The sequence below is a fragment of the Hypanus sabinus genome, chromosome 23 (assembly GCF_030144855.1).
Source record: "Hypanus sabinus isolate sHypSab1 chromosome 23, sHypSab1.hap1, whole genome shotgun sequence".
Classification (NCBI taxonomy): domain Eukaryota; kingdom Metazoa; phylum Chordata; class Chondrichthyes; order Myliobatiformes; family Dasyatidae; genus Hypanus; species Hypanus sabinus.
Window position 1 is genome coordinate 13872222 of NC_082728.1, and position 18567 is coordinate 13890788.

At 42.8% G+C, this 18567-nt stretch overlaps 1 protein-coding gene across 4 annotated transcripts in view; it reads right to left on the reverse strand.

Annotated features, from left to right (window-relative positions):
- Positions 1-18567, reverse strand: part of tha1 (threonine aldolase 1) — a 107156-nt gene that overhangs the window by 13086 nt on the left and 75503 nt on the right. For all 4 annotated transcript variants that reach the window (XM_059948416.1, XM_059948417.1, XM_059948419.1 and 1 more), the window contains 2 exons: positions 8685-8773; positions 1338-1523 (listed from right to left, as the gene is read on the reverse strand). In XM_059948416.1, coding sequence (XP_059804399.1) covers positions 1338-1523; positions 8685-8773 — 275 coding nt within the window. The remainder of the gene's footprint in view (positions 1-1337; positions 1524-8684; positions 8774-18567) is intronic.

An 18567-nucleotide genomic window follows, 5' to 3' on the forward strand; every position in this document is an offset into this window, starting at 1 on the left:
AGGAAGTTAGCAGGAAAGTGGAAGAAGGCAAGGCAGTGGATGTTGTCCATATGGACTTTACTAAGGCATTTGACAAGTTCCTGTACGGCAGGTTGGTCAAGAAGGTTCAGTTCAAGATGAGGTAGTAAATTGGATTAGACATTGGCTTTGAGGGAGAAACCAAAGATTGGTAGTAGACAATGCCTCTCTGACTGGAGGCCCGTGACTAGTAGGGTGCCGCAGGGATCAGTGCTGGGTCTGTTGTTGTTTGTCATCTATATCAATGATCTGGATGATAATGTGGTTAACTGTATCAACAAATTTGTGGATGACAGTAAGACTGGGGGTGTAGTGGACGGTGAGGAAGGCTGTCATGGCTTGGATTTACATCAGCTGGAAAAATGGGCTGAAAATGGCAGACGGAGTTCAATACAGACAAAGTGAAGTTTTACACCAACCAGTGTAGGTCTTACACAGTAGGGCACTGAGGTGTGTGGTACAACAAAGGGATCTAGGAATCCAGGTCCATAATTCATTGAAAGTGGTATCACAGGTAGATAGGGTTATAAAGAAAGCTTCTGGCACATTGATTTCAACAATCAATGTACTGACTACAGGAGATGAGTTGTTATTTTGAAGTATAAGACATTGGTGAGGCCTAATTTGGAGTACTGTGTGCAGTTTTGGTCACCTACCTACAGGAAAGATGTAAACAAGGTTGAAAGAGTGCAGAGAAAATTTACAAGGATGTTGTCAGGTCTGGAGGACCCGAGTTATAAGGGAAGATTGAATAGATTAAGACTGTATTCTTTAGAATGTAGAAAATGGATAGGAGATTTAACAGAGGTAGACAAAATTTTGAGGGGTATGGATAGGGTAAATGAAAGCAGGCTTTTTCCACTGAGGTTGGGTGAGACTACAAACAGAGGTCATGGGTTAAGGGTGAAAGGTGAGAAGTTTAAGGGGAACATGAGGGGAAGCTTCTTGACTCAGAGGGTCGTGAGAGTGTAGAATGAAATGCCAGTGCAAGTGGTGCATGTGAGCACGATTTTAACGTTTAAGAGAAGTTTGGACAGGTACATGGATGGTAGGGTATGGAGGGCTATGGCCCCGTGCAGGTCGATGAGAGTAGGCAGTTTAAATGGTTTCAGCATGGACTAGATGGGCTGAAGGGCCTGTTCTTAAGCTGTAGTTCTCTATGACTCTATATATAATGTGCCTAAGACTTCTGGATAGTACTGTAATCTTAGCCAGGGTGCTTTATTTATAGATTTTGTTATACCTGGTAAAAGGAATGCAGCTTCACATTGTGATGACGTGACTCTGACTCTGGTAGTTTTAATCAGGTGTTACCTCACCTGTTGGAGAAAGGAAAGAGGCAGGACCCGCCCTCCTTTGAGATTCTGGGTGTTCTCCAGGCAAATGAGGCTAGTCCGGGTCATGTGCAGGTCAGGGTAATCATGGCGGATGCTTGATTCCAGTTCACTCAAATCGAAAGTCCCATCCGGAAGATTCCTTATAACACGTGAATGAATTCCCGCAATCTGAAAAGGAAGACACAACTGTGTTCAGTGTTGATGTGTTATTAAGCCTCCTCCCTGGATACCAGTGGCAGAGAGCCAGCACACAGCCAGTGGGTGAATGACTCTCTGTGGTGTTTTGATCCATGATTCCAACTCTGTAAGTGCTGGAGATCTGCCGTCGAAGAGAAAGCAAGAGGCACTGCAGGTTAAAATAAAGAAACAAACAGCAGTTTTGGGGACAAAGATGGAAACACCAATGCCCAGGAACAGAAAAGTCTACAGATGGTGGTGGGTCCAGATCAGCCTAAGACAAAGCCCTCCCCACCATTGAGCACATCTACAAAGAGCGGTGCCAAAAGAAAGCAGCATCCATCATCAAGGATCCCACCATCCAGGCCATGCTCCCTTCTCACTACCGCCATTGAGCAGGAGGTACAGGAGCCTTAGGTCCCACACCATCAACTTCAGGAATAGTTATTACCCTTCAACTGTCAGGCCCCTGAACCAGTGTGGATAACGTCACTCACCGCAACTCCGAATAGACTCATTTCAAGGAGTCTGTAACCTGTGTTTTAGTGTTATTTATTTATTTTTATTTACACAATGTCTTCTTTTACACATTGGATGTTTGTTAGCCTTTGTCTATGTATAGGTTTTTCATAAATTCCATTGTTTTCCTGTAAATGCCAGCAAGAAAATGAATCTCAGGGTAGTATATGGTGACATATGTGTACTTTGACAATAAACTTACTTTGACTTTGAAAACTTGAGAATAATAGTAACTCCATAAACAATGGCCCACAATAGTGTGTGGCAATGTCTTTCCATATAGCCACAGAAAATTCACAATAGAATACACCATTTGACTTTTGGAGAGAGGCAGCGGACCTTCTCTTGTGTAGTTAAGATGGTTCCCACTTCTCTGCATCTTCACGTTTTCCCTGGTCTTTGACTTTGAAAGATTCTTTTGCATGTTTTCCAATTCGGCAATGAACTGTAATGTAATGTAACACCACCAGAGGGCAGCAAGCACACAGGATTAATAATGTTTGCATGTGGGAACAAATGGGGCAGCAAAATCCACCTCAGGACTCTTTAGCAACTTTTAATTTTATGTAATTACTTTTCTTGTCAAAAGTAATGACATGCAATAGTTGGGTTAAATGAAATTGTGTAGCAATATTTTATCACGTGGTTACCAAGAACAATGCTGGATACACCCAGGATTTTGGATTTCAGCACGGCTTTTGTCCTTGTACAATTTGTACTATAAAATCAGATCATTACACATTGGGGTTGCAATGTGGAGAACTGCAGGTCTAGGCTAAATGGCCTTGCTCACTTACAAGAATGTTGCCAGTTGAGGATTTGAATTAGAGGGGACAATTGAGTAGTTTAGAACTTTATTCCCTGAAGCATAGAAGACTGAGATGAGATTTGATTGAGGTATATAAAATTATGTGGGGTATAGATAGGTAAATACAAACAGGCCTTTTTTACTGAGGTTGGGTGGGATTAGAACTAAAGGTCCTAGGTTAAGGCTGAAAAGTGAAACTTTTAAGGGGAACTTCTTCACTCAGAGGGGAGTGAGAGTGAGGAATGAGCTGCCAGCAGAAGTGGTGGACTCAATTTTAACATGTAAGAAAAGTTTGGATAATTAGATGGGAGGGTACAGAGGGCTATGGTCCAGGAGCAGGCTGATGGGACTAAACTGGACAGCAGCTCGGCACAGTCTAGATGGACAGAAAGGCCTGTTTTGAGCTGTAATGCTCAATGACTCTGACTCGCCTGTATGCATCTTGTGCAGTAGGAAAAGAGCATTCAAAGGAAAATACACAACAAGGGATGTCAATAAAGTTCTGGACCAGGGAGCTGGGAAGCTTTCAGAATCTCTGCACCCCCAGCCCTGCTGGATTTCACGTAGCCACCACTGTACCTGGGCTTGCTGTGGCCAAACTGGCTGCCATGAGCTCTGCCACGCACAATTTGTCCAACTGCACAATCAACCACAAACACAGAGGCTGAAAATTCAGAGCCACACACTCAAAATGCTGGAGGAACTTAGCAGTTCGGCCAGCGTCTCTGGAGGGGAATAAACCGTCAGCATTTTGGGCCGAGACCCTTCATTGGGACTGGAAAGGAAGGGATAAGGAGTCAGAATGAGGAGGGTGGAGGGGAAGCAGTAAAAGCTGACAGTGAACACTAGAGATTCTGTAGATGCTGGAAATCCAGAGAAATACCTCTTCGGAGACCCTCTTATTCCTTTTTGATTGACTATGGATGCTGCCTTGAGTTCCTCCAGCATTTTCTGTGTGTTACAAGTGATAGGTGAGGCCAGGTTATTGGGAAGGTGGGAGAGAGGGAGAGAGGGCAAACTGAGAAGCTGGGACATGACAGGTGGAATTGGTAAAGGGCTGAAGAAGGAATCAGACAGGTGAGGAGAGTGAGACATGGGAAAATGGGAACGAGAAGGGGCACCAGAGGGAGGTGATGGACGGGTGAGGAGAAAAGGGGTATGAGAAGAGCGAAAACAGGCAATGGAAAAAGAGAGGAGGGCGAGTGTGGAGAAATTGATGTCCATGCTGTCAGGTTGGAGGCCACCCAGACAGAATATAAGGAATAAAATCAATCATCTGTAACAGGCATGCAGTCGCCCTGAGGTTGTGGAAGGTGGTACAAAAATCGTACTCACTGGATCAGAGTTTGCAGATAACACAAAAGTTTGTGGTGTTCTAGATGACAAGGAGGATTATCATAAGACCATGGACATAGGAGCAGAATTAAGCCATTCAGCTCATCGAGCCGACTCTGCCACTTGACGATGGCTGAGTTAGTATCCCTCTTAACTCCATTCTCCTGCCTTCTTCTCAAAACTTTTCACAGCTTCACACCTCAAGGACATTTAAATATACCCAATGACTTGACCTCCATAGCCATCTGTGGCAATGAATTCCAGATTCACCACCTCCTAAAGAAATTACTCATCGCCTCTGCTCTAAAGTGACATCTATTTGGAGACTGTGCCCTCTAGTCCTAGAATCTCCCACTGTAGGAAACAACCTCTCCAAGCCCATTCTGTCTGGGCCTTTTAAAATATGGTAGGTTTCCATGAGGTCACCCTCTCATTCTTTTGAATGCCAGCGAATGCAGGGCCAGAGGCATCAAAAGCTCCTCAAACATTAACCGTTTCATTGCCAGGGTAACTCACCTGAACCTCTCCAATGCTAGCACCTCCTTTCTTAGAAGAGGGGCCAGAAATAGCTCACAGTCCTCCAGTGGAGTCCAAGCTGTAGTGTGTCGTTAGGCTACAGCATGACGGTGATTACTGGAGAGCTGGGTGGAACAGTGTCAGGCCGGCTCTGATCGTGGCCACTGCAAAATGGTGCGACTTGAAAGGTCAAATTAAATGGTAGGGTTCCAGAGGGTATCGACTACTGAGGGACAGTGGGATGGAGGCCAAAGAATTGTGAAAGTGCTGATCAGGTAAATAGGGGAACATAGAGACAAGTGGGATGCAGCCATCAGCACCTGCAGCAGAGATTGTAACAGCAGGTGAAGACTTCACAGAACACTAGATGGGCCACATCTGGAGTGTGTGTGCAGTTCTATGTTCTAGGAAAGATGTAACTGCACTGGGATTCATCAGGATATTGTCTGCATTAGAGTATTTCAACGTTCAAAGTAAATTCATTATCAAAGTATGTTTATGTCAACATATGATAATTTCTCATTCATTTCTTTCTGGGCATTTACAGAAAATTAAAAGGAATACTATAAAACTTATTTAAATCAAAGACTGACAAAACAACTAAGATGGAAAATTGTGCAAATAGTAAATTAAAAAAGAAAATAGTTAACAGGGAGGACGTGAGTTGTAGAGTCCTTGAAAATGAGTTTATTGTCACAGAGTCTGTTCAGCATCGAGGTGAGTGAAGTTATCCACGACGGTCCATGGTTGAAGGGGAATAACTGTTTCCCAACACGGTGGTGTGGCTCCTGTCCCTCCTTCCTAATGGCAGCAGTGACAAGAGAGCTCGGCCTGAATGGTGGGGTTCCTTGATAATGGATGCCGCTTTCTAGTCGCAGCACACAATGATGGGGACAACTTTGCCTGTGTCCACCACTTTTTACAGAAATTTCAGTTATAAGCAGAGGGTTGTTTTTCCCTGGAGCATAGTTCTGATAGAAATAGACAAATTTATCAGGAGAGTAACCAGGATACTGGGCTGGCCGATGGTGTAGGGGCTTCAGCACTGGACTCTGAGATGCATTACATTGTGTAATAATACCAGGTACTACACTGTGTAACACACCATAATAAGAATAATTGCTGATAATACCCTGTGTAATAATCCCCGATGTTACACTGTAATAATCTCCGATAATACTGTGTAATAATCCCTAATAATACCCTGTGTAACAACCCCTGATGATACACTGTACTAATCCCTGATGATACACTGTAATAATCTCCAATAATACCGTGTAATAATCCCTAATAATACTGTGTAATAATCCCCAATAATACAGTTTAATAAACCCCAATAATGCGTGTGGCATCCGTCGGTCTCGAGAGACCATGGATCTGCGCCTGGAGTTTCCAGGACGCAGGCCTGGGCAGGGTTGTATGGGAGACCGGCAGTTGCCCAAGCTGCAAGCCTTCCCCTCTCCACACCACCGATGTTGTCCAAGGGAAGGGCACTAGGACCCATGCAGCTTGGCACCGGTGTCGGCGCAGAGCAATGTGTTGTTAAGTGCCTTGCTCAAGGACACAACACGCTGCCTCAGCCGAACCAGTGACCTTCAGGTTACTAGTCTGATGCCTTGCCCACTAGGCCATGTGCCAACACAATAATAATCCCCAATAATATGTTGTGTAATAATGCCCGATAATTCACTGTGTATTAATCCCCGATGATATACAGTATAATAATCCCTGATAATACATTGTGTAATAATCCCTGATGATACATTGTGTAATAATTCCTGATAAAACAATGTGTAGCAATCTCTGATGATACACTCTGTAACAATCCATGATGATATACTGAGTAATAATCCCCAATGATACAATGAATAACATTCCCTGCTACTACACTCTGTAGCACTCCGTTACTCCCTGTGTAATACTCCCTGGTACTACACGGTGTTATACTCACTGTTACTACAATGCGCAACACTCCCCGAAACTACACTGTGTTGTCAGTTCTACATGTCGAGCTCAGGGTCTTGTATTGATCTACCACATATTGCGAGGGACAACACTGTGATTAAAGAGTCTTCGGGCTTTACCAACGAGGTGTCGAAAATCCTTCCGCACAATCTCTCCCAACGTCAGCTTGTATCAGAAGGTGACTTTGACACAGCAAATCATTCTGTTATCAAACAATTCTGATTCGGAGATGTCAGGGCAGACAAGTCTACGAGGCCAGAATGTGGGCGGCTCTGCAGAAGTGTACAGGAAAAGTCAACTTCACTTTCAAGTTGACACAGATTGTGATTGCTCAATCTGAATATTAGCTCTAAAGATGCATATATGTAAATTCAAATCAAAATTTTTTGACTTCAGAATGTTGAACTGTGGGCAGGAATATTTGCATGAAGTAGGAGAGAATGAGCATGTATATCTGAGAAACAGAGAGCATGTGTCTGTGAGAGAGTGAACAAGTGTATGTGTGAGAAACAGTGTGTAAGTGTGTCTGTATGTGTATGAGAGAGAGTATGTGTGAGAGAGAGAGTGTATGTATCTGTGTGCAAAAAAGAGAGAGCGAGAGAAGGCGCAACAGTGTGGGTGTGTGAGAGAGACAGGGAGTGAGTGTGTGTGTGAGAGAGAGAGAGAGAGAGAAAGAGTGTGTGTGCTTGTGTGAGAGAGAGAGAGAGAGAGAGAGAGAGAGAAAGCGCAACAGTGTGGGTATGTGAGAGAGACAGAGAGAGAGAGAGTGTGTTTGTGTGTGGGTATGTGAGAGAGACAGAGAGTGTGTCAATGTTGAAGTCTACATTCTCTTAAGGCTCAGCATTATTACTGTTATTATTACTGACCAGTGTGCGCAGAAATCTTCTGCTGTGCAACTTTTTACCAGTGATGACAACATGTGCACACTGAATACTTTCTTCAACAAAAACAGTATAAATAAGCCAATTCTAAAATCTGCAAACAGATCATTGCAAACTCCATGTTGTCAACGCTGTCTGCGTTGGGAAACCAGAAAAGGAAATGTGATTGTGTACGATGGTGAAATATACTTAACATGCCAATGAGGTAGAGGCTGACAACATTTGTGTGCAGTTCAAATTCCTTCGTGCGCTAGTCACAAAAGATGTGTGCATGCGGACACCTTAGAAGGAACACTGCTCAAGAACAGTTCTGTTCCGCTGTTATAATGGTTCCGTTGTATGATATGATGGATTCGATCTATCTTGTTGTGGCCAATGCACCTGATTGTCTGCCTGCACTGCACTTACTTGGTATCTGTAACACTTTACTCTGCATTCTGTTATTGCTTTCCCTTATACTCCTTTGCAAAACAGATTTTTTCCTTCTCATGCTCCCCATACAGATCACCTATCACATCAGTGCACTGGGGTAGTTTAAGGGAATAATAGAAAGCCAGCCCTAATGGAGGGTCTTGGTCAGAACCGTCGACTCTATTCCTCCCCAAAGATGCTGCCTGATTTGCTGTGTTCCTCCAGCACTTTGTGTATGTGTGCGCGTGTGACTGAAGTTTCAATGTTCAAAAGTTAAAAGAAAACTTAATATCAAAGTACATTTATGTCACTAAGTACTATCTTGAGATTCATTTCCTCACAGGCATTCACAGTAGGATAAAGAAATACAATAGAATCAATGAAAAACAGCAGACAAACTGACCACCAACCAATGTGCAAAAGAAGACAAACGGTGCAAATACAAAAAAAAAGACAATTAATAAATAAACAAACAAATTAATTTACGATATTGGGAACATGAGTCCTTGGAAGTGTGTCTATAGGTTGTGGAATCAGTTCAGTGTTGAGGAGAGAGAAGTTATCCACTGTGCTTCCATACACGTGAAAACGGTAGACCAAGTTCCAGTTTAATTTAGGTCAAACACATAATCTCACTTCCAAATCACATCTATGTAATGCTGTAAGAATGTAAAGCAACCACTCCTGGAGGCAAGGTGAGCGATAGGGGTATTGTACCTGTGCACTGCCTCCCTGCTCAAAGATGTAGATGTGTGCCTGATCACCAACAATGAGCTCCGATCCCCTCTCCCGACAGTGACACATAACTGCAAAGGAAAGAGGAGTCATTATTTAGCAATGTCAGATTTCATAGGAAGGTTTACTCAACATTGACCTGTGGGAACCAGGTAATCTGAGATTGCACAAGAGCAAGTAAACCAAAAAGCTAGCTTACGTTAAATTTATTTTATTTAGAGATACAGCATGATAACAAACTCTTCCAGCCTAATGAGCCCTAGCCGTCTAATTACACCAAAGTGACCAACCCACACCTTTGGACTGTGGGAGGAAACCAGAGCACTTGGAGGAAACCCACGCGGTTATGGGGAGAACGTACAAACTCCTCACAGGCAGCCATGGGAAGTGAACCTGGATCACTGGTGGTGTAAAGTGTTATGCTAACCACTACTCTACCGTGCTACCTCTTAAAGTAAATGTTAAGATATTTCATTTTTATTTAGAGATACAGAAAGGTAACAGGCCCTTCCGGTCCAACGAGCCTGCGCAGCCCGATTACACCCACGTGACCAATTAACCAGCAAACCCGCACGTCTTTGGAATGTGGGAAGAAACCAGAGCACCTGGAGAAAACACATGCGGTCACGGGGAGAACGTACAAAGTCCTCACAGGCAGTGGCGGGAATCATATAACCATATAACAATTACAGCACGGAAACAGGCCATCTCGGCCCTTCTAGTCCGTGCTGACGCTTACACTCACTTTAATTTCAAGTTCGATTTGGAGAAGGGAGTCGGAGGATCAGAATGGGAGTGCGGCGAGAGCCATCTTGAATTTTTCTTATTCTCATTGGAGTTAAGAGAGGCACAAGAAAACTTAATTCTCCAAATCGAACTTGGATTGCTGGCACTGACGTAGCATGACGATTATGCCATCGAACTGCAGACTCTGTGTAATGGCCACTGTTGCTGGGATCGCTCTGAACCACTTTGGGAAGTCATAATGGCTATCAAGAGCAATGGTAGAACAGTTTGTTGAAGATTTCTTTGTAAAAGTATGTGACATTATCCCTTCTTTTGTCTTCAAGTGCCTTCAACTAGACAAGATGGCAATCTTCACATTCCAACTGAAACAGAGATCTTTCGCTACCGGGTTTAAGGCATATCAGTACACCCAAATGCTGAAGGATCAGATAGCATCTGTGAAGAAGAACAAACTATCAACATTTTGGCGATCCATGCCAGAGTCCTAATGAAGGGTTTCAGCCGGGTACATTGACTGCTCATTTCCCTCCACAGATGCTGACTGACTCGCTGAGTTCTTCCCAGCATTTTGTGCGTGTTGCTCAAGATTTCCAGCCTCTGCAGAATCTCTTGGGTCTAAGACATGTCAAGGGTTCCAGGATCCCAGTCCTTTCCTCACTCCTGCCCAATCTGGAAGGCTCCCCTGATCTTGGGGCAGAGAAGGTCAGCGATATCGCTCATAGAATCAAAAGTAAAGTATTTGAAAACAAAAAAAAATCTCATATAACCATAACTGCACAGAAACAGGCCATCTCGGCCCTTCTAGTCCGTGCCAAATGCTTACTCTCACCTAGTCACACCTACCTGCATTCAGCCCATAACCCTCCATTCCTTTCCTGTCCATATACCTATCCAATTTTTTTTTAAACCTGCCTCTACCACTTCTACTGGAACCTTGTTCCACACAGCTACCACTCTCTGAATAAAGAAGATCCCCCTCGTGTTACCCCTAAACTTTTGCCCCCTAACTCTCAACTCATGTCCTCTTGTTTGAAACTTCCCTACTCTCAATGGAAAAAGCCTATCTATGTCAACTCTATCTATCCCCCTCATAATTTTAAATACCTCTATCAAGTCCCCCCTCAACCTTCTACGCTCCAAAGAATAAAGGCCTAACTTGTTCAACCTTTCTCTGTAACTTAGGTGCTGAAACCCAGGTAACATTCTAGTAAATCTCCTTTGTACTCTCTCTATTTTGTTGACATTTTTTCTATAAGTCGGTGACCAGAACTGTACACAATACTCCAAATTTGGCCTCATCAATGCCTTGTACAATATTAACATTACATCCCAACTCCTATACTCAATGCTCTGATTTATAAAGGCCAGCATACCAAAAGCTTTCTTCACTACCCTATCCACATGAGATTCCACCTTCAGGGAACTAAGCACCATTATTCCTCCATCACTCTGTTCTACTGCATTCCTCAATGCCCTACCATTTACTATGTATGTCCTATTTTCATTAGTACTACCAAAATGTAGCACTTCACACTTATCAGCATTAAACTCCATCTGCCATCTTTCAGCCCACTCTTCTAACTGGCCTAAATCTCTCTGCAAGCTTTGAAAACCTACTTCATTATCCACAATGCCACCTATCTTAGTATCATCTGCATACTTACTAATCCAATTTACCACCCCATCATCCAGATCATTAATGTATATGACAAACAACATTGGACCCAGTTCAGATCCCTGAGGCACACCACTAGTCACTGGCCTCCAACCTGACAAACAGTTACCCACCACTACTCTCTGGCATCTCCCATCCAGCCACTGTTCAATCCATTTTACTACTTCATTATTAATACCTAATGATTGAATATTCCTAACTAACCTTCCATGTGGAACCTTGTCAAAGGCCTTACTGAAGTCCATATAGACAACATCCACTGCTTTAACTTCTTCAACTTTCCTCGTAACCTCTTGAAAAAATCCAATAAGATTTGTCAAACATGACCTTCCATGCACAAATCCATGTTGACTGTTCCTAATCAGACCCTGTCTATCCAGATAATTATATATACCATCTCTAAGAATACTTTCCATTTCTTTACCCACCTCTGATGTCAAACTTACAGGCTGATAATTCTTAGAACCCTTTTTAAACAATGGAACCACATAAACAATACGCCAATCCTCTGGCACCATCCCCTTCTCTAATGACATTTGAAATATTTCTGTCAGAGCCCCTGCTATTTCTACAATAACTTCCCTCAAGGTCCTAGAGAATATTCTGTCAGGACTGGAGATTTATCCACTTTTATATTCTTTAAAAGCGCCAGTGCTTCCTCTTCTTTAATCGTCATAGTTTCCATAACTACCCTACTTGTTTCCCTTACCTTACACAATTCAATATCCTTCTCCTTAGTGAATACCAAAGAAAATAAATTGTTCAATATCTCCCCCATCTCCTTTGGCTCCGCACATAGCTGTCCACTCTGATTCTCTAAGGGACCAATTTTATCCCTCATTATCCTTTTGCTATTAATATAACTGTAGAAACCCTTCGGATTTATTTTCACCTTACTTGCCAAAGCAACCTCATATCTTCTTTTAGCTTTTCTAATTTCTTTCTTAAGATTCTTTTTACATTCTTTATATTTCTTGAGCACCTCATTTATTCCATGCTGCCTATATTTATTGTAGATCTTCTTTTTCTGAACCAAGTTTCCAATATCCCTTGAAAACCATGGCTGTCTCAAACTTTTAACCTTTTCTTTCAACCTAGCAGGAACACAAAGATTCTGTACCCTCAAAATTTCACCTTTAAATGACCTCCATTTCTCTATTACATCCTTCCCATAAAACAAATTGTCCCAATCCACTCCTTCTAAATCTTTTCGCATCTCCTCAAAGTTAGCCTTTCTCCAATCAAAACTTTCAACCTTGGGTCCAGTCCAATCCTTCTCCATAATTATATTGAAACTAATGGCTTTGTGATCACTGGAACCAAGTGCTCCCCAACACATACCTCTGTCACCTGACCTATCTCATTCCCTAACACGAGATCCAACACTGCCCCTTCTCTAGTTGGTACCTCTATGTATCATTCGTAAATCTATTTTCCCAACTATCCCTCTGTTGGGGTAGCCTCCAACCTGATGGCATGAACACAGATTTCTCGAACTTCATGTAGTTGCACACCCCCTTCACCATTCCCTATTCCTGTTTTTCTCTCTCTCCTTATCTCCTTACCAGCCCATCACCTCCCTCTGGTGCTTCTCCCCCTTCCCTTTCTTCCATGTTCTTCTACCCTCTCCTATCAGATTCACCCTCCTCCAGCCATTTATCTCGTTCACCAATCAGCTTCCCAGCTCTTTACTTCTCCTCCTCTCCCAGTTTCACCTACCACCTACCACCTTGTGCTTCATCCTCCCCTTCCCCCCACCCCACATTCTCACTCTGTCTTCTCCTTCTTTCCAGTCCTGATGAAGTTATTCCTTTCCATAGCTACTTCCTGGTCAGCTGAGTTCCTCCAGCATTTTATGTGTGTCTCCCAGATACTTTGGCTATTTCCCAAAGATTTGGTAGGACTAGATCTTCCCACTTTTGTATACAGTGGGGTTACATGGGCTAATCTCTAATCCTTTGGAACGATTCCAGAACATTAACTGTGTTGCAACATGACTACCAAAGCATCTGCTACTTCTTGGACCTGTTCTTTAAATACTCAAACCCTGGGGGAGTGAAGTGTTCATAAGTTTAAGTTTAATTCAACATATGTAATCATTTACACTGTTGGACCTCTCAACAATATGGAATAGGAGATTGTTTCTTACTTATTCATCCCTTCTGTCACAACAGTTTGTTACAACATCTCAGAGTTCACAGATTAATTGGGTGCCAGCAGACCAGACATCCCATGGCACAGATATTAACTGATTACAAATACTTGCAATATTTCCTAACAGGATTCTTAAATGTCTAATTCTTCTGTAAAGTCAACCCCGCACAACCCCTCAGAGGCGTTGTCTCCAAGTAATCAGTTGTAGTCTCTGCCAGGGGCTGGGATAAAATGACCGTTATGAAATTTACATGTTGCTTCTAAGTTATAGGTGAAAATAGAGAAGTAGGAGGGGGAGGCCATTCAGCCCACTGAACCTGTTCCATCCCTTCCTCTGCCTGGCTCTCCATACCCTTTTCTTTCCTGTCTTGATGAAGGGTCTTGGCTCTAAACATTGACTGTTTATTCCTTGCTATAGGTGCTGCCTGACCAGCTGAATTCCTCCAGCACTCTGTACGTGTGCGTTTTTCAAGACTTCCAGCATCTGCAGAATCTCTTCTGTATATCTTTCTCCCCAGAGATATCTTCCCCCCAGGGTGGAAATAGCTAAAATGAGGGGGCATCATTTTAATGTGATTGGAGGAAAGTATAGAGGGGATGTCAGAGGTAGGCTATTTTTTACAGAGAGAGTGGTGAGTGCACGGAATGTGCTGCCGGGGGTGGTGGTAGAGGCTCATACATTAGTTCAAATTCAAGTTTAATTGCCATTTATCCATATATGAATACCCATGAACACAGCCAAATGAAATAGTGCTACTTCAGGGCCAAGGTGTAAATCACAGTACCAACAGTCATATACAGCACAGATTCATAGACACATGGATGAAATAAAAATGGAACTCTGTGCATGTGTGTGTGTTGTGTGTGTCTGTGTGCATGTATGTGTTTTGTGTGTGTGTGTGTTGTGCGTGTTGTGTGTAGTGTGTATGTGTTGTGCGTGTTGTGTTTGTGTATGTAAGTGCGCCTACGTGTGTGTGTTAGTATGTGTGTGCGTGTGTGAGTGTTTGTGTTTATGTGTGTGTGTGTGTGCATGTGAGTGCGTATGTGCATGTGAGTGCGTATATGTGTATGTATGTGTGTGTGTTGTGTGTCTGTGTGCGCGTATGTGTTGTGTGTGTATGTGTTGTGCGTGTTGCGTTTGTGTATGTGTGTGTGCGTGTGTGTGTTTATGTGCGTGTGTGTATGTGAGTGTGTGTGCATGTGAGTGCCTATGTGTGTGTATGTATGTGTGAGGGTGTGTGTGAGTGTGTGTGTGCACGCGCCTGTTTCTCCTCATAGCCTTTCCTGCTATTTGTGTCCATCTACTCACTCAGCGATACAGCACCGAGTCAGCCCTTTGAGCCACGCCATCCCAGTGACCCCGCAACCTCAAATAATCCCAACCTAATCACAAAACAATATACAATGGCCAATTAGCCTACCCAGCATACGTTTGGACTGTGGGAGAGAACAAGAGCACCTGGAGACATCCATGCATTTGGGAAGGATGTACAGTCTCCTTATAGAACGGCACTGCAATTGAAATCCAAATTCTGGAACACCCCGAGCTGTAATTGCATCGCGCTAACCACTACAATGGCTAAGATACAGTATAAAATATATCAGGCTCTTCTCAGAGAAATTCAGCAACTTTGCCTTCTGCGGTATAGAGTGCAGGTCTGAGTGAAGAAGTTTCTCCTTTAGCCCATGTCCTGAGGCAATAATAATGTGGTGCATTTCCTGGACCTCAAGACACTGAGTAGTGATTAGACTAAGGGGCTTAAAGTACTAGGCTGCCTTTGATGAGGCCAATCAAGAGAACCTACTTCCTCTGGTGGGGTCATCCAGAACAAGGCAGCGTAATCTTAAAATCAAGAGCTGCCCCACTTCAGAGGCACTTGGAGAATTCGAGGTTCAAAGTAAATTTATTATCAAAGTACATATAGGCCACCATATACAACCCTGAGATTTGTTTTCTTGTGTGCATGCACAGTAAATCAAAGGAACAGAAAAGAATCAATGAAAGACCACACCCAACAGGACAGGCAAATGACCAATGTGCAAAAGACAACCAACTGTGCAAATACGAAAGGAAAAAAAAACCAATAAATACTGTATGGAGAGTAGAGAGTTAGAGACTAGAAATGTGCATGCCCTCCACTGACACATGGGGTGAATGTAGGGTCACATTAAATCTTCAAAGCTGAAGTTGCAAAGCATTTGTTAGGAAGGAGAAGCTGATGCTGGGAGAGATAACGCCAGTTAGGTTTGAAGATAACACAGAATTAAGTGCTGGTTGGGGCTGAAGGGTATCTAGTATCTAGAATGGAAGCCTATCAGATAATGAGAGTGGTTAAGAGTACGGAACAGGTGAACTTCTTAACCTCACTTCAAATTACACAACCTTTGCACATTTCTGTTGTTTTGTGCTCTTTGATGTAATTAACATTGAAATATTAAAACATATTGAATATTGAGAGGCTTAGATAGAGAGGACACGGTGTGAATGTTTCCTATAGTGGGGTAAGTCTAGGGCCAGAGGCCAAAGCTTCAGAAAACACAGATATCCTTCTAGAACAGAGATGAAGAGGAATTTCTTTATCCAGAGGGTGGTGAATCTGTGGAATTCATTGCCACTGATGGGCGCACAGCAAGTCTTTGGGTATATTTAAAGTGGCAGTTGATAGGTTCCTGGTGGGTAAGGGTGTTGAAGGTCACAGGGAGAAGGAGGGAGAATGGGGTTGAAATGGACAATTAATTTGCCATGATGGAATGGTAGAGCCATTCTCTATGGACTGAATGGCTTAAATCTGCTCCTGTGTCCTATGATCTTATAAGGTAGTATTTATTAGCTCTATACATGTACTGTTTGCTCCGTGAGTTTAATGAAAGCAATGAATTCCATTCCACCCTGGTGTACACATATAACAATAAACTAACTGAACTTTGAACAAAAACTAGCTCCATCACCTTTGTTTCTTGATACTTCTTGTTTTATAGTGAGATATTTCAGCTAATTGAGTGGTGTTGAAGCAACAACCTTGTACTCAACGTCAGTAAGACCCAAGAGCTGAATGTGGACTTCAGAAAGGGTAAGACGAGGGAACACATACCTGTCCTTATCGGCGGGGTATGAAGTGGAAAGAGTGAACTATTTTAAGTTCTTGGGAGTCAGCATCTCTGAGAATCTGTCAGGTGAGCCCATCATATTGATACAGTTATAAAGAAGGTGTGACAGCGGCTATATTTCATTCGGAGTTCGAGGAGATTTGGTAGGTCACCTAAGACACTTGCAAATTACTACAGATGTACCGTGGAGAGCATTCTAACTGGTTGCATCACTGTCTGGTATGTGGTTGGGGGGGGGAGGGTGCACTGCACAGGATAGAAATAAGCTGCAGAAAGTTATGAACTCACTCAGCTCCATCATGGGCTCTAGCTTCCCCAGCGTCCAAGCCATCTTCAAGGAGCAAAGCCCTGAAAAGGCGGTGTCTATCATTATGACCCCATTCCACCAGGACATGCCCACTTCTCATTGTTACAAACAGGAAGGAGGCGCAGAAGACTGAAGTCATACACTCAATGATTCAGAAATAGCTTATTCCTTTCTGCCATCCGATTTCTGAATGGATATTTAACCCATAAACACTACCTCACTAACTTTTATTTCCATTTTCCACTATTTATTTAACTATTTTACACATATACACATATATACTTACATACACACCTACTGTAATTCACAGTTCTTTCTGTCTATTCATTATGTATTGCATTGTACTGCTGCCGTGAAGTTAACATATCTCACAATATGTGCTGGTGATATTAAACCTGATTCTGATATAGTACGATGACTGGAGTTGAGTATTCTGTTCTCCTAAGGGGTTGCCTATTCAGTGCTGAGCGCAGCCTGCTGGTGTCGCCACACAATCTGGCGCCAACGTAGCACACACAGAACACAACAGGCAACAAAACTACAACAGCAAAACAAGCCCCATTCCTCCCTCCTGCGCATGCACATACACAGTCCTCTAACCCCAAGACAGGCTGTCTTCGTCAACTCCAGCAGACTTGAATCCGGACTTGCAGACACTTGGCCTTTGACTACCCCAGAGGACTTGCGGAGGTCAATAGGCCTCGGCCTCTAATCCGACTCGGTTTGGTGAGCTTACAGCCTTGAAGCTGAAGACAAGGCCGATACTATATTGTGATTGAATTCAAGTAGAAACAAGGCGGCAGAATTAGAGGAGGCCAGGTATCTCCATGGGTTGTTGAGTTGATACAGATTGGTGTGGCGAAGTCTTGGTGGCATCTGAAAACAAAGGTATGACCGTGGTGTTGCTTAACCACGAGCCAGCTGTGGTTAGAAAGCACAGGATGAGCAGAAATCCAGAAAGGCGGGAGAGATAGGAAAGGGTGAAACTGTGAAAACCATAAAACTTCGGTAACTGTGTGAACAGATCTTGAGATAATGATTAGATATTAACTCCTGAAGAAAGTGTTGTCATATACTGTACCATAGAATGAGAACAAATTTACAATCAGACATCAAATCTTGGCAACATAAAATCTGAGCATAAACTAACAATTTTATCACATAGTTAGTATATTCAATATGTTAGCATAACCAGGTTGAGTAAGGCAGAAAGTAGGATAACCAAGTTGAGTAAGGCTGTTTAAACTGATGTAATTTTTCCTCTATGAAGATTTCCACTGTATTTTTAACCCGAGTATTTGCACATTTAGGCCTTCCAAATATAATTTTCAGTAGTTCACCTCATGACCGCATACACATTTAATTTCAAATCTTTCAGCCCAGGTCCTATTTCTAGAATAGCACTTCATTTTCTCGGACAAACAGCTTCTTGAATGGCTCTGATCTAGTTCACCATTCTCAGTGTGGTTCCCTGGGCCTGAGTCTCAAAAGAAGAGATCATCTTGAGGTTCCTGTCAATCGTTAAACACTTCCTGTAATTTCCCAGGATTGATGAATTTTCACTCATGTAGGGACAGCACAGAAGATGCACATGATGCCTCTTTAATTACTTGTACTTCTCTTTCTGTCCTCTTGCCGCCTCGTCTCTGTTTTCCATTTCCCTGTTGCACAACTTGCTTGCATTATTCTGACCAGTCACCATTGGTTGTGGTTTTCTCTTTGCCAAAATTTGAGTCAAATAATAATATGAAGGAAGTAATGTTGCACAAATAGATTTCAATGTTACGACAGTCATTGCACTTTATAAGTATTTCAGTAAAATACTCTTGAGAAGTTCCTGACAGGGAGGGAGAAATGCAATTCCAGTACTCTAA